The 16659-nt window shown below is 39.7% G+C and overlaps 1 protein-coding gene across 1 annotated transcript in view; it reads right to left on the bottom strand.

Moving 5' to 3' along the window:
* DNAH8 (dynein axonemal heavy chain 8) overlaps positions 1-16659 on the bottom strand; it is a 335116-nt gene that overhangs the window by 139498 nt on the left and 178959 nt on the right. Inside the window, exons 57-60 of the mRNA XM_069564262.1 lie at positions 13259-13472; positions 8053-8162; positions 2597-2760; positions 700-892 (exon numbers count right to left, since the gene is read on the bottom strand). Coding sequence (XP_069420363.1) covers positions 700-892; positions 2597-2760; positions 8053-8162; positions 13259-13472 — 681 coding nt within the window. The remainder of the gene's footprint in view (positions 1-699; positions 893-2596; positions 2761-8052; positions 8163-13258; positions 13473-16659) is intronic.

Genomic DNA, 16659 nt, shown 5'->3' with positions numbered 1-16659 from the left:
GGTAGTAAATACTTTAGACTTTGTGGCCCATACGGTCATTCAACTCCACCTTTGTAGTACAAAAGCAGTCGTAGACAATATATAAAAAAATGGGCTTGGTTGTGCTCCAGTACAAGTTTACTTGTGAACATTGAAATATGAATTCTGTGTAATTTTCATGTGTCACACAATATTATTATTCTTTGATTTTTTTTCTACCCATTTAAAAATGCAAAACCCTTCTTAGCTCACAAATCTGACAAAAACAGGCAGTAGGCTGGATTTGGCCCATTGGCTAATATAGAGGATATTTATTCAGTTATAGATCTATATCACACTTGGTCATATAACTGAAAGTTGGAACTGATTTTTAAAAATCTCTTGGATTATATTAAGAGACAATCATATCTGTCAGTAATAACCCTTTTGTTTTTCCTATCTGATAATTACATCTATTTTCTTCTTGTCATTTTGCTGCACTGCCTAGAACTTTCAAAACAATATTAAGTAATCGAGATAACTGCACACACATTTGTCTTATACCTGACTTTAATGGGACTGCTGCTGAATTTCTTTGAAATAAATATTTCACTTGGTGTATGATGACATGAAACACAACATATAACTATTGTAGAAGTTATGACAACTCCAAAGTGGGACTCTGGTGCAGGGAGAAATATCTAGCCAGATGAGTGATCGAAAAAGACGGAAAATAAATACCAATTCATAGACTTTGGGCACTTCAAACGTGGTGTCTTCGGGTTCATCTCCAGTTGGTTCAGGCATCTCACGGAGAAAATCTACAAAGTACGGTTCAGGAAGAATATATGACCCCACATCTGGGCTAACATTTTCTTCAACCGAACGGACAAGTTGTGTATTAAACCATTGCTCATCATCAGGCGTTATAAACCTAAAAGAAAAATACAGGAGTAAGAAATGCAAACTAGGAAGGCATCTGTTCTAACTGAACATGGTTTTAACCTCTCTCCACATCTTCTCAGCCCTCACCCTGTACATCCATTACCTCAAAATACAGAAACAGTATGTTCAGCCTTCTGATCAGAGGCAGACCGAACTCCATCCAAGAGAGTTATAACACTAACAGTGTCACTTACAGAAAATACTGACTGTCTCTCTCTGTGGCCAGACTTAAGCTCCTCTGAATCCTCTTCCCAACTAGGCCCCAAATTTTGGACTTCCATGTCCTTCTTTGCATCACCCATTTTTAGCAAGAATCCCGTTAGATCAGTTTAGGCAGCTGCCGCTGCTAAGTCGCTTCAGTCGTGTCCGACTCTGTGCGACCCCATAGACAGCAGTCCACCAGGCTCCCCTGTCTCTGGGATTCTCCAGGCAAGAACACTGGAGTGGGTTGCCATTTCCTTCTCCAATGCATGAAAGTGAAAAGTGAAGTGAAGATGCTCAGTCGTTTCTGACTCTAAGCGACCCCATGGACTGCAGCCTACCAGGCTCCTCCATCCATGGGCTTGTCCAGGCAAGAGTACTGGAGTGGGGTGCCATTGCCTTCTCCAAGTTTAGGCAGAATCCTCCCATAACCCCCTTATTTCCTCTTAGTAATTTCCCATCCAAACTCCCCCATCTTGTTCCCCAGTTATAATTTCCCACTTTTCCCTGCTTGTATTCAAAGTTGAGCCCAATTTCTCAGCCCTACTGCAAAACCTCACTGTATAGTCCCTACATCTATCACAATAGTCTTGAATAAAGGGTGAGTGTCTTATTGTTTTAACAAGTGTGATTGATTTTTTTTTCTTTAACAAAACAGGTAAGTCCCTTGGGTGAGGCCCAAGATCCCGGAAACTTGCAACAGAAGAGGAGAATTTGACAGCCAGCAGTGGGAGAGCATCCTCTTTCTGGGTCTGTGTGCACCCAGTGTATGAAGGTCCTTTTCACACTTATAACATCAGAGTGGGAAGGGAGGAAGGAGTGGGACTAATATTTGACAGAGGCCACTTTATGTGAGACATTGCAGCAGGTCCTTTACAGCTTTGTAAGAACAGCACTGGGTTTCTCTGGTAGCACAGCAGTAAAGAATCCACCTGCCAATGCAGGAGACAACAGGTTCAATTCCTTGGCTCAGGAAGATCCCCTGGAGAAGGAAATGGCAACCCACTCTAGTATCCTTGCCTGGGAAATCCCATGGACAGAGGAACTGGATGGGCTACAGTCCATGGGGTTGCAAAAGAGTCAGCTGTGAACAACAAGACCAGCATTACCATCATATTTTATAGAGGAATGAACAGAGGCTCAGAAAGATGACTTAGTTTATGTACCAAATGTCACCATGCAACCGAGCTCTCACTACACACATTTCAAGTTTTTTTAGAAACTATACATAACTAAAATTTGCCTCTGAATGTTGTCAACACGCTGATAATGCGGGCATATTTTTTAAATGTCTTATTGAAATAATACTCAAGGAAATTGGTGGAGTGTTTTTTTCAAGGTGACCAGCAGGTGGGAAATGACATCCATGTGTCACAAGCCTCAGAGCAATTTAAGAAAATATTCTACTTATTTGAGTCGCCAATACAGGAGTTAATCTAGTAGTATAAACTGCTTATATATTACATTTAAACTCAAGCACTGCAATATACACCTGTCCGCAATTACTCTGTTGCACTCATGTTTGAAAAGTGACAGAAGAACATGAACTGAAGCACACTCGTCGGCTTTTATGGTTAACATTCCTTGCCAAATTCGGGAAAGATCTCGCAGATTGAAAATGTAATGAAATTTAGAAGGAGTAGGCAGCATCTTCACCTAGAGTTGAGAGAAAAAGTAACACTCTTCAATTTCAATTCAAGATAAAACTAAAAATCTTTTAGAATGATTTTATTTCACCGTTCCAATTTTATATAAAATAGACTGGGCAAATAAATTAAGTTTATATTTTTGTTACAGCATTTATGGAATAAACTGAAATATAATTGTAAAGACCATAACGCTTTTAGTAGGATGGACTCAAGATAACACACTAGATGCAGACTCCAACTCTTGTTCTACCCCCATGAGTTGACTTTGATCAAGCCATTGCTCCTTGAGTTTTTAAAAACTGTGAATTGTAAGAATAAGCATTCCTAATCATTATTAACCTTATTAGTATGTCTATAGAAATTGTTGCTACTGTTGTTCAGTTGCTCAGTCATGTTCAACTCTTTGTGACCCCATCGACTGTAGCATGCCAGGCTTCCCTGTCCTTCACTATCTCCCAGATTTGCTCAGATTCATGTCCATTGAGTCAATGATGCCATCCAACCATCTCATCCTCTGTCACCTCCTTTTCCTCTTGCCCTCAGTCTTTTCCAGCATCCGGGTCTTTTCCAGTGAGCTGGCTCTTCACAGCAGGTGGCCAAAGCATTGGAGCTTCAGCGTCAGTCCTTTCAATGAATATTCTGGATTTACTTCCTTTAGGATTGACTGGTTTGATCTCCTTGCTGAACAAGGGACTCTCAAGAGTCTTCTCTAGCACTACAGTTAAAAGGCATCAATTCTTTGGTGCTCAGCCTTCTTTATGGTTCAACTCTCATACCCATAAATGACTACTGGAAAAACCATAGCTTTGATTATAAGGGCCTTTGTTGGCAAAGTGATGTCTCTGCTTTTTAATATGCTGACTAGGTTTGTCATAGCTTTTCTTCCAAGGAGAAAGCGTCTTTTAATTTCACGGCTGCAGTCACCATCTACAGTGATTTTGGAGCCCAAGAAAATAAAGTCTGCCACTGTTTCACTGTTTTCCCATCTATCTGTCATGAAGTGATGGGTCTGGATGCCATGATCTTAGTTTTTTCACGGTGAGTTTTAAACAAGCTTTTTCACTCTCCTCTTTTACCTTCACCAAGAGGCTGTTTAGTTCCTCTTTGCTTTTTGCCATAAGGGTGGCATCATCTGCATATCTGAGGTTATTGATATTTCTCTCAGCAATCTTGATTCCAGCTTGTGCTTCCTCCAGCCCAGTGTTTCTCATGATGTACTCTGCATATAAGTTAAATAAGCAGGGTGACAATACTGCTTTCCCAATTTTGAACCAGACTGTTATTCCATGTTCAGTTCTAACTGTTGCTTCTTGACCTGCATACAGGTTTCTCAGGAGGAAGATGGTAGTCTGGTATTCCCATCTCTTTAAGAATTTTCCATAGTTTGTTGTGATCCTACGTCAAAATGGAAATATGTCATAACAAAAAAACTGATTGTGAGCTGGTGGTCATGTGGTTAAGAATAATGAAAGTTCATGTCTAAAGTCAATAAAAACCATCTTTTATAGGTTGCTTTGATTAAGGTCCTGAGTGCATTTGGATTTCCACAAATACATTTGTTTATCATAATCTAGATTTCACTTATGGATCCAAACTCGGTCAATATGCTTTCATATACCTCTATATCCACAATAGAATTGGCAGGCAAGTATGATATGCAGCTATAATTACTTAGTAGTTTTTGTGGGTTTTGCTTGTTTGTTTGAACACTAAGTTACTTATTATTTCTACCCACTTCTAAATCCAAATAGGCAAAACTATAATATGACACCTTTTACATTCTTATACAAAGAGGTACCAGTTAAGGGATAAACTTGAGGCATTAGGTGTGGGAAGTACTGCTACCCAAGTGTAAAGATTGTAATTGATGCCATCAGCATCATTTTGAAAGTGAGACAATGAGAACTTTGGAAATATAAAGCAAATTTTCCATATGAGTAATTCAGGAAAGTAAATGCTTTCTTTAGCACTTATTCATGGAATATGCCCTTTCTATATTGAAAAAGTACCCTATTGAGTTTACAGGGTAATTTCTACAGGCTAATTTACAGTGCAAGTTAAAAACAGCAGGTAGCAAGTGAAGATAGAATAAAGAGAAATGATATATTAGCAACCACCTTTCACTTTCCCTCTTTGCTTTCAGTTCCATTCCAAGCTAAAATGTTCATACTACTCACCAAAATGCAAAGCAGGCACTTATATTACAAATATGCAAAAATAAAGGGATAAGGCTATGTGAACATTACTTTTTCTTTTCTGTGAAAAACTGCAGCTATGATGGCAGCTGTTGGCAACTTAAGCAACCATTAGGGAGAATTAAATGAAGTCCTTTCTTACCCTATTCTTTCGTATTTATTAATCTGCTTCTTACCTCATCTTTCAACATTTTCTTTTAATTTTTGTCAACTTCTTTTTTTTCTCACCTGCTTCTGCTTTAAAGCTATGTAAAGTAATAGAAAGTAAAGAGATATACTAGGCATGAGTGGATTAAAAGAGTGCTTTGTGAAAATGGGAAATTTGAAGAAAAGATACAAAGAAGGCTGCTTATTTGAGGCTGGGGAAGAGTAGGAAGATTCATTCATTTTTTATGACTATTTTTGAGTATCTCCCACTACCCTTACCAAGATATCATGGTAAATAGGACAGGTAAATCTTCTGCCATCAGGGGCCTGTTCAAGTGGGAGAGCCTGGCAATAAATAGGAAGCAAATATAAACTAACAGACAAATAATCATGATAAAAGTCATAGTAAGAACAAATGAAGGATCAGGAGACAGATAAGGCCTATAATGGGGTCATGGACAGTTATTTTAGAGAAAATCATCTAAGAAAGCCCCTCTGATGGTAAGATGGTGAGAAGAGTCAAACAAAGTACAAAGGTCCAGAAGCATGAAAAGCTTGCGGGTGTTCAGGAAACAGCGAGAAGGGCAGTGTGGCTGCAGAAGAACAATGGGAGGGAAGTAGGGTGTTTATGTATGGCCAGTGGCTCGGTCATGTCCGACTCTGCGACTCTATGCACTGTAGCCTGCCAGGCTTCTCTGTCTGTGGGATTTTCCCAGCAAGAATACTGGAGTGGGTTACCATTTTCTACTCCAGGGGATCTTCCCAACCAGGAATCAAGCCTGTGTCTCCTGCATTGCAGGTGGATTCTTTACCACTGAGCTACTGAGCGGTGAGCAGGGGCCAACTCAGGCTGACAGGCCAGAGGGCAGGTGGAATGTTTCACTGCAGTGTAACTGGGAATCTACTGGTGATTCTAAGATTGAGTAAGGAGCAACTTCCCTGGTGGTCCAGTGCTTAAGACCATACTTCCACTGTGGGGGACACGGGTTCGATTCCTGCTCAGGGAACTGAGATCTCATATGCTTGTACTATGGGGCCAAAAATAAATAAATAAAATGAAGGAGTAGCATCATCTATTTGTTAAAAAGAGTATCTTTTAAAACAAAGGGAACCATGATCTCCGATATACTTTTAGAAAAGCATTTTTAGGACCATGTAAAGAACAGATTCTAGGAGGACAAGGAGACTGATTAGGAAGCTGCTGCCTGGTCTAGAGGGCAGGTAATGGAAACATCCATCAGGGTGATCACAGTCAGGTGGCAGTAAGCACTCAACTTCTGGATATACTATTTTGAAAGGCTGCTTACTAAGATTTGCTGATGGACTAGATGTAGGGAATGAGAGAGAGAAATCAAGGATGTAGTCCTGTGTTGTAGCCTGAGAAGCAGGATAATTAAGATAGGAAAGTCTGATAGAGGACCGTATTTACAGACATGTTAACTTTGAGATCGTTACTAGACATCAAAGTGGTGATGTCTACTAAGTAAGCCCATTAGAAACAAGTCTGGAGCTGAGGAGAGAGGCCTGGGATGGAGGCATTGATTTTGAAGTCATCAGCCCAGAGATGGTGTTTAAAGCCACAAAGCTGGATGAGGCTACCTGGGTAATTATGGAGGCAGAGACGAGGTTCCAGGATGGAGATCAGGTGCACCACAGTGCTTAGAGGAAGGGGGAGAGTGGGGACTTAGAGAAGGCAGCCAGTGAGGTAAGAAGCATGAGGCCTTTCTGAAGCCAAGAGAAGAATGTGTTTAGAGGGATCATCAAATGCCTCTAAAGGGTCAAGTCAGAGGAGGACGAAATCAGCCTCTGGATTTGGTAAGACTGCGGTCCTGATGACCTCGATGAGAGCAGTGGAAATGAGAGCTTGTGCGAAACGTGTTAAAAAGATAAAGAAAGGTGAGGAAGTAGAACTGATTAACACTCATGAAAGAGGCTTTGATGGAAAAATACCAGGAAGACCGAAGTAGTCCAGAAAAATATGTACAAGGACTTGTTAAATTGAACAACAGTCCCACTGGAAAAAGACGGATCTTATGACAGAGAATTATCTCAGACATTCAGACGTTCTGAAACTCCAGTCTGGAGCAGGCCCCATGCAAAGAACTGGTCACTGCAGCAGGGCTACACGGAAGAAATCCCCCAGTTCCCCCAGGGGTCTGAGAGGCTGCCACACTCCAGGTTTTCCCAGGACATCAGCTTCTGTCCAGATGTGCGTAAACGGCCAAACGAACGTCTGAACTATGACAAGTAATCCTCATCTCCTTCACCACTTTTTTTTTTTTTGGCACATATATCAACGCTGGGTTTGTGTGTGTGTGTGTGTGTGTGTTTAAATCTGACCTATCTTTAATTACTTTTTCATGAGTCTACCTTCAGACTACCTTCAGCTATCTTTAGCTATCTGGTGATAGCTACAATGCTCCCTGAGTTTTACTTAGAGCATTGATCTCTGCAATAAAATCTAGACTACTTTATTAAGTACATTGTATCCATTTACTAATTCATGCTCCACCTCAGAGGAACCCACAAGCTGGGCTTTAAGTTCTGACTAGCTAAGAATATCTGGAAATCCATGTAGTCACTCAGTCAACATCTGAGTGTCTGACACAGTTTGGCTCTTGGGGTTGGGGAGGGGAAGACAGACATAAAGAGTTACAAATCAGAGAAATAAGTGAAAAAGCAGTGTTCTCATTTCAGCAAAAGTCTACTTTATCTTGAATGCAATGTCTGGTTTACAGTAATATCTCATACATATGAAAAGCATCATTCAGTCAGAATATTTGCTCCCTGGAAGGAAAAGGTGTCATAAATCTATTCGAGCCCCTAATTTATCTTTTCCCCAAAAAACACTGCTACCCAATATGTGATGAGAACTTCCTGAGCCACAAGGTGATAACTAGACTGAAAAATTAGTGACTTTTTTCTTTCCTGATTACTGATAACGGACAATTTTGTACCTTAGTCCACTGCCATAGCACTCTGCTCGCTGAAACCAAATTCAAAATCATGTCACATATTTCAGGTTTGAACCTTCTGCAAGAATCAAAGTACCCACAGCCAATAACTCCTGAAAAATAAACAAGATTGAAAGTACAAGCTTACTTCAAGATCACAAAGCACATGTTTATCCCAGTGAAAAAATCATTACAAGGTGTGAAGAATTTCTCTCAAAGAATCAGCTAAGACTGGGAGTCAGCAGTGGGACCAGCAAAGCTTAGTACGCACTGAAAAGTATTTTATATGTATTAACCCTTTTAATTTTTCCAACATCCTACGAGAAAGAAACTGAGGTAGGTATTATTATTATTTCCATTTCACTTATTTTTTATTGAAATATAGTCAACACACACTATTCTGGTATTTTCAGGTGTACAACATAGTGGTTCAACATTTAAATCATCACACTGGTCAGAATGGCTATTATGAAAAAGCCCACAAACAATAAATGCTATAGAGGGCGTAGAGGAAAAGGAGCCCTCTTACACTTGCTGGGAATGTAAACTGGTATGGCTACTATGGAGAACAGTATGGAGGTTCCTTTAAAAACTGAAAGCAGAGCTACCATATGATCCAGCTACCCATGTCCTGAGCATATATCTGGAGAAAACCATAATGTGAAGGGATACATGCACCCAGTGTTCACTGTAGCACTACTGACAATAGCCAAGACATGGAAGCAATCTAAACGTCCATTGACAGATGAACAGCTAAAGACGTGGTACATATGTACAATGGAATACCGCTCAGCCATCAAAACGAATGAAATAATGCCATCTGCAGCAACATGGATGGACCTAGAGATGATCATACTCAAACAAAGACAAACATGATATCTCTTATACGTGGAATCTAAAAAAATAATTATAATAATACAGATGGACTTACAAAACAGACCCACACACATAGAAAATAAGGTTTCCAAAGGGAAAAGAGGGGGATAAACTAGGAGTCTGGGATTACCATATACACATTACTACTATATATGATGGCACCCCACTCCAGTACTCTTGCCTGGAAAATCCCATGGATGGAGGAGCCTGGTAGGATGCAGTCCATGGGTCGCTAAGAGTCGGACACGACTGAGTGACTTCACTTTCACTTTTCACTTTCATGCATTGGAGAAGGAAACGGCAACCCACTCCAGTGTTCTTGCCTGGAGAATCCCAGGGACGGGGGAGCCTGGTGGGCTGCCGTCTATGGGGTTGTACAGAGTTGGACATGACTGAAGCGACTTAGCACCATTATATACGAAATAGATAATGAACAAGGACCCACTGTATAGCACAGAGAACTATACTCAACATTTTGTAATAACCTATAAGGGGAAAGAATCTGAAAAAAATGGATATATATGTATGTACAACTGAATCACTTTGCTGTACACCTGGAACTAATGCAACATTGTAAATCAATTATACCTCAGTTAAAGAAATGATCACTACAGTAAGCCTAATAACCATCTGTCACCATGAAAAACTATTTCTATATTATTGACTATATTTCTGTATATTATATCCCTAGGACTAATTTATTTTATAACTGAAAGTTTGTACCTCTGAATCCCCTTCACCTATTTCACTAATCCTTCCGTTCTTATCCCTTCTGGCAACCACCAAGTTGATCTCTGTATCCAGGAGTCCATTTCTATTTTGTTTTGTTTGCTAATTTGTTTTATTTCCCAGAGTCCACATATAAGTGAGACCATAGGTATTTGTCTTTCTCTGTCTGACATGACTTGCCATTTGCAACAACATGGATGGACACAGAGGGTGTTATTATTCTCATTTTAATATGAGTTTACTAACTTATCCAAGATCACCCAGCTTGTACGTGGGTGAATCTAAGATTTGGACCTAAAGGAAACTTGGCTCTGGAACCCGTAAAGCAGCCTTCACACTGAAGAGCAGAAGAGCTAGAAGCCAGTCTAGGTTTGATACAGGATACAGGACGCTTGGGGCTGGTGCACTGGGATGACCCAGAGAGATGATATGGGGAGGATGGCGGGAGGGGTTTCAGGATTGGGAACTTATGTACACCCGTGGTGGATTCATGTCAATGTATGGCAAAACCAATACAGTATTGTAAAGTAAAAAATAATAATAATAATAATAAAAGAACTATTTCCTCGCCTTATAGTTAAGGAGAGCAGGTACAGATAAGTAAAGCAAAATGTTCCAGGTCACATGAATTGGTTGTTGACATTAGTAGAATGTCAGGACCCCCATCTCCTGACCTGCAGTCAGCAACACCCTGGCCTGAGTGGTGATGTAATGGTTCCTAGGAAACACCCAGCCCAGTGACAGTCTGACATGATCACCTTCAAGAACGACTGTGTTGTACGTCTACAGACCATTTCTAAAGTCTCCAAATGCATTTGATGTTAGACTGCAAAAACAGATTTAACCCTACTTCGTGCCAGTGAGACTCAGTGTTGAGCTTTATGTTCAGTACCGAGCATGGTATTTTCAGAGGAAAATGAGTATGAATATCTGCCCAGAGACACGTAGCAGGTTTGCAAAGGGCGGGGCAGCCCAAGAAACTGGGCTTTGCTCACATAGACCAAAGAAGGGCAGCCCTGAGGGAACATGAAATGGTCCAAAATCATGGTTGGCTTTGCTAGACACCTATAAGGCCTCTTTGCTTTCTGAAGTCCTCTGATTCTACATTTTTAGCTTCCTGTGGCACAAATGTGTTATATAAGATGTATGGGGTCAGGAATCAGAAAACAGGATCATGTGTGTGTGCTAAGTCACTTCAGTCATGTCCAACTCTTTGTGACCCTATGGACTGTAGCCTGCCGGGCTCCTCTGTCCATGGGATTCTCCAGGCAAGAATACTGGAGTGGGTTGCCATGCCCCCCTCCAAGGGATCTTCCTAACCCAGGGATCGAACCTGGATCTCCTGCATTGGAAGGTGGGTTCTTTACCACTAATGCCACTTGGAAGCCCCAGAGAGCAGGATCAGCACCACATAACTGGGCAATTATTTCACTTCTCTGAGCCTGTTTCTAGTGTGTTTCTGTATCTCATTTTCAACATTAACCATATCAAAGACTGTACAAAATAGTTTAACAAGTAAGTAAACACTCACATACAGACCACTAGACTTGGGGGTGCCCCGGCACATCAGAAGTCTCTTTTGGCCAATCCCTCCTCCCTCCAGAGGCAGCCCACTGCTTTGACTTTGTGAGAATCAGCAACTCGCTTTCCCCAAAACAGCTCTGCCACTTATTTTCTTGAACTTTAACCCCTTTCTTTTACCTTTAATTTTTGAAATTCAATTTAATGGAATTATGTTATAGGCTCCTCTGTGACTTGCTTTTTCCCCTTAATGTTGTTGCATGTAGCTGAGTTTGCTCACATTCACAGCTGCAGAGCACAACATGTATGCCCACACCACAATGTATTTATCTGACTTCACTGTTGATACACATTTGGGTTACTACACGGTTTTTGCTGTCATGAACACTATTCTATGAACCTTCTTGTGTAAGTCTTCTGGCGTACATGTGCAAAATCAACTACAGACGGATTAAGGACTCAAATATGGAAGACAAAACTATGTAACATTTGGAAGGAAACATAGGCAAATATCTATATGACCTCTAGGTAGGAAAGGACTTCTCACATGAGATTCCGAAAGCATCACCATAAAGGAAGAAACTGATGAACGGGCATATTCTTGGAAGTGGAACGGCGGTGGGTGTGCACACATTCTACAGCCAGTAATAACGTCCAGTCATTATCAAGAGCTTGTGGCAATGTATACTCCCACCAGCAGGGGGGAGTCTCACTTGCTTCACATTTTCACTGATGCCCGATATTTTGGTCAGAATTCTTCATTTTTGCAAATCTAGTGATTATAAACGGCTTTCCCCTGGTGTTTTAAACGTTCATATTTCCAATGTTTACCATTTGTTTATTGGTCATCTTGTTTTCTTAAAGTGCCTGACTTTTGGTCCATATTTATATTAGGATGTTTGCTTTTTATCTGACTGAGGCATAGAAATTTTCAAAGTATTCAGATTACTAAGTCTTTTGCTTTGTTACATGTTGAAATTTTTTTCTTCCATTTTGGGACTTGTCTTTATTTTATTAATACTCTTTTAATGTTGCTTTTTGAATGAACAAAAACTCTTCATTTTAGTCAAATTTATCATTTTCTTCCTTTATGGTCTATGCTTTCTGAGTCTCACTTGAGAAGTTCTTTCCTACCCAGAGATCCTTCAGATATTTTCCAATATTTTTTCCAAATGTTTTAGAGCTTTGCCTTCTATATTTAAATCTTCAAAACTTCTGTATTGACTGTATGCTTGGTGTGAGGTAGGGGTCCAATTTCCATTATTTTCCCATAAGAATTACTAAATATTCCAGCACCATTTACTGAAAATTTTCTTTTCTCATCTATAGTACTTGCTATGTCAAGCAACTATGACCACATATGCATGGGTCAGTCTCTCTCATATGTCTTCATGTATGTAATTGTTATGGAATAGTTTGTGTGAGCCTAAATTTAGCGTCAAAATGTCACTTTCAAATTTTAAAAAAGTATGAGTTAGATTAATAACTACTGACCTGAAAAGATGTTCATTATACATTATCAAAGAAAATTTCAAGTTAAATAGGAAATGTATATCATATGATTTTGTTTTGGCAAAAACAATGACAAAACTCTGGTGTGTAGATGTCTTCTGTGTTTGTAAATGTTTAAAAGAATTATAATTATGTTTGAAAGAATTATAATGTTTAAAAGAACCATATACTTTAATAAAGAATGTAAGGTTATACTCCAAAGAATATATCATTTTCACTAACATAGCAATGTGCTACATTTGACTTGGTGTATTATATTGCTAATCCATGATCAATGTGCTATCATTCATTAGCTCAAATTTCTCTGATTAATCATGTCAAGAAAACCAGACACAAAGGTCTGCTTATCTCTAAAGCTAACCTTAAACAAGGCTATTTCTAAATATTCCTGAGTCTTACAACAGGCTATAAACATGATTCTTCTTAGTATTTAGTTCCTGGTATTTAGTTGTCCATTTCAGATACTTAATCCTACCTCACACTGAGACTTTTTATCTCTTAAGTAAGGTTTTGCATGGTTTATGTCCATTATATAATGCAATAAAAAATTAAACACCAAGAACTGTCATACCAAAAATTTTGTCTATTGAAGTGTTTGAAGGCAATGTGCAATTAAACACAGTAAATTGTCTTTTTAAACGTTGCGGAATATCGTTTCGACCACCTCCAGGATGGATCATTGCTGCTATGAGCTGTACGTCAACAATGGTGGTGAAATCTCCAGGCTTATCCAAGCTGTACATTCCTTCCATTTCCATCATCTGTCGCACAATCTCATTAGTTATCTGGAATTTTAAACAGTAATATTTTAGCAACACACCGCTACCAATTTTTCTCCAAATTTCCTATAAAACAGTATAGATGAGATCAGAAAAAAATGCTCACTCTTATCAATGAAGTGTTTGTGAATGTTGCCTTCAAGGCAATTTAACTTAAATTGTACCACCCACGAACTCTAAACCATATGCCTGGTGCAAATCCAATGCACTCTTACCACATTGATAAATCTAGATAAAGGAGTTAGAGAATATTTGGTACAATTACAAGAGTTCTCAAAGTTACAAGTTTTACTACAGATATCTTTCACATTTCACATTCAACTTTTCAAAATACCTCAAATCAGATTATGGGATACTTTTACTCCTAACTGTTTTGGTATTGGATTTTATATCCCCAGCTTTCTTCTCTACAACCTATACCACTGCTAACATTCCCTCTGTATTGAGTTTTTTTTCCTCTTTTAGTTCTAGAGGTTTGGTTCTTCCCAGGCTCATCTTGAGACCCTGGATCACTTTCCAAGACATTCTTCTCCACTCATCCCTGAACTGTAATCTTTATACAGGTTCCCATCCTTGGCTCTTCTCTATTTCTTTTCTGTTTCTATCTCAACTGCACATCCTAAAGAATCTCAACTCTATAACTCTAGCTTCAGATTATCTTCCAAACTCCGCACTTGTACATCCAAATTCCTACTGGGCATCTCTGAACAGATGACGTACAAGCCCTTCAAATACAACACTCTTTCACTTAACATTTAATGAATGGCTACTCTGTGTCTGACCCTGTTGAAACATAGACAAAAATCCCTGTCTTCATGAAGCATACCTTCTTGTGGTGGAGACAAAACATACATGTGCACACCTGTATGTATGCATGAATATATATCTATATAGGTATGTTATAAGCCCTTCAGAGAAAATGAGCAGAGAAAGGAAACAGGCAGTGCTCATGGTGCAGCTGAATGTGGAAGCAGGAAAGGCTTCATCTCACAAGACATAGAACCAAAAACTCGTAGGAAGTGAGAAAGCTAACCATTCAGATATCTAGGGGAAAGGCATTCCAGGCAGAGGAAACAGCAGATGAAGAGGCTCTGAGTAAATGTTACATTCCGTGTGTATAAGAATCAGTAAATGTGGCTGGAGGAGATACATGGGAAGATGAGATCAGAGTAGGGTCTTTGGATCACAGGGAGGATTTTGGCGTTTATATGCTACCTGTCTCATGGGAGAATTTTGAGCAGAGGAGTGTGTCAGAATCTGACATGTGTTTTAATTGGTTACTGATAGGCAGATAGCTTGAGAGGCGCAAGGGAAATGGGGAGACAATGAGGAGATGTGTGTTATAATCAAGAAGAGAGATGGCAGCTTGCACCAGGCTTTAGCAATGGAGTGATGAGTAGTGGTCAAGATTTCCGTATAGTTTGAAGACAGGCTGAATGTGAAGCTGCTATATCTTGAGATGGAGAAGACTATTGTAGGAGCAGGTTTGGGGAGTAACGGGAATTTCATTTTGGACATGTTAAGTTGGACATCCAACTAGATATTCCTGATTGGATTTTTTAAAAATCTGAATTCAGGAGTTCTTCATCTTTTAGATAACTAAATACACTTCCCTCTCTCCTCACCTTATAGGAACTGGTGAAAGGCTTATCTGACCAGGATCTCTGCTGAATGGGAGGGGAAAAGGCAAAGAAAAAGAACAACAAAGTCTCCCTGGGAGGTTGCAGCCTCAGAGCGACACTAGCTCAGACTTGCACCATGAGTGTGCATAGCCTAAATGGGCCAGAGACATTCAAATATTAACCTTTCTTTGAGGTGATCCCAGCTGAATAAGCGTTTAAGAATCTGACAGAAGAAAACGCAAAACCTGTCCAGTTGAGGGCACATTCATCTGAAGCTTTAAGAAACAGCCACAGGTAATTTCTCAAGGGCAATGACTTTGGAAGCAGTCAAAGAGGCAGAAAACAAGACACTTTGAACATAAACAAGAGCTACTGAAACACAAGAGAACAGAAACAGATGCTGTAGACTTCAGATGGTGGTATTAACAGACACAGACTTCAAAGCAACTGCGCTCAGCGTGTTGAAAGAAATAGGCAATGCTTTGAAAATGGATGCAAGGAGTAAAAACTGTAAAAAGTGATAACATAATTGAAAGAAAAAAGAACCAGAAAGCAACTGAAATTAAAACTCGGTGGATGAATCTGACAGCAGAGTGGACAAAGCGGAGAAGAACATCAGTGAGATGGATGGTAGAAGAGGAGAAATTATCTAGACGATAAGTATTGGGCAGAGAAAAGGTTAAGATGTACAGAAAAGAAGTACAGAAACATAGAGGGCAAAGGAGAAAATCTAATACACACTGGGAGTGTGATAAGAGGGGAAAGTAAGTGAGGCAGAGGCAATATTTGCAGAGAGAAGAATAAAACTGTTCTAGAAGTGATAAAAGAGACAAATCCACAGATTGGTGAGTTCCAATAAATCGCAAGCAAATAAACACAAATAAATCTACACCAAGGAACATCATTCAGAAAAGAAAAAAAATTATAGGAAAGTAAGGTGGCAAGAGAAAAAAGGCAGACCTACTTCAGAGGTACCGTGATTAAGTGGTAGTTGACATCTCAACAGCAACAAGGAAAACAGAAGGCAGAAATCATATATTTAAAGTGATGAAAGAAAATAACTGCCAATCTCGAAAATAAAGACTTTCGTAGGCAAAAAAAAAAAACCTCCAAAAACAAACAAAACAAAAGTTTGTCATTAAAAGATTTTCTCCTAAGGAAGTTCTAAAAGTAGAAGAAACATGATATCAGATGGGAGGCCCAGGAATAAAGATGAATAAAGAGTGAAAAAAGCGGTAAAGAAATGAGTAAGGCAAACAAAGAGTGAATATAAAAATCAGTAGGGCTTCCCTGGCGGCTCAGCAGTAAAGAATCTGCCAGTGGAGGAGACATGGGTTTGATCCCTGGTCCAGGAAGATGACACGTGCTGTGGAAAAACTAAGCCCGTGCACCACAACTACTGAGCCTGTGTCCTGGAATCCAGGAGCTGCAACTACTGAGCCCACATGGTGCAGCTATGGATGCCTGCCTGCCCTAGAGCCTGTGCCCTGCGACAAGAAAAGCCATTGCAATGAGAAGCCCACGTACCATATCTAGAAAGTAGCCCCTGCTCATCACGGAGAAGGCGATGG

Source organism: Ovis canadensis, chromosome 20, assembly GCF_042477335.2.
Source record: "Ovis canadensis isolate MfBH-ARS-UI-01 breed Bighorn chromosome 20, ARS-UI_OviCan_v2, whole genome shotgun sequence".
Classification (NCBI taxonomy): domain Eukaryota; kingdom Metazoa; phylum Chordata; class Mammalia; order Artiodactyla; family Bovidae; genus Ovis; species Ovis canadensis.
The sequence above is the reverse complement of the archived record's forward strand: the minus strand, read 5'-3'. Positions and strand labels throughout refer to the sequence as shown.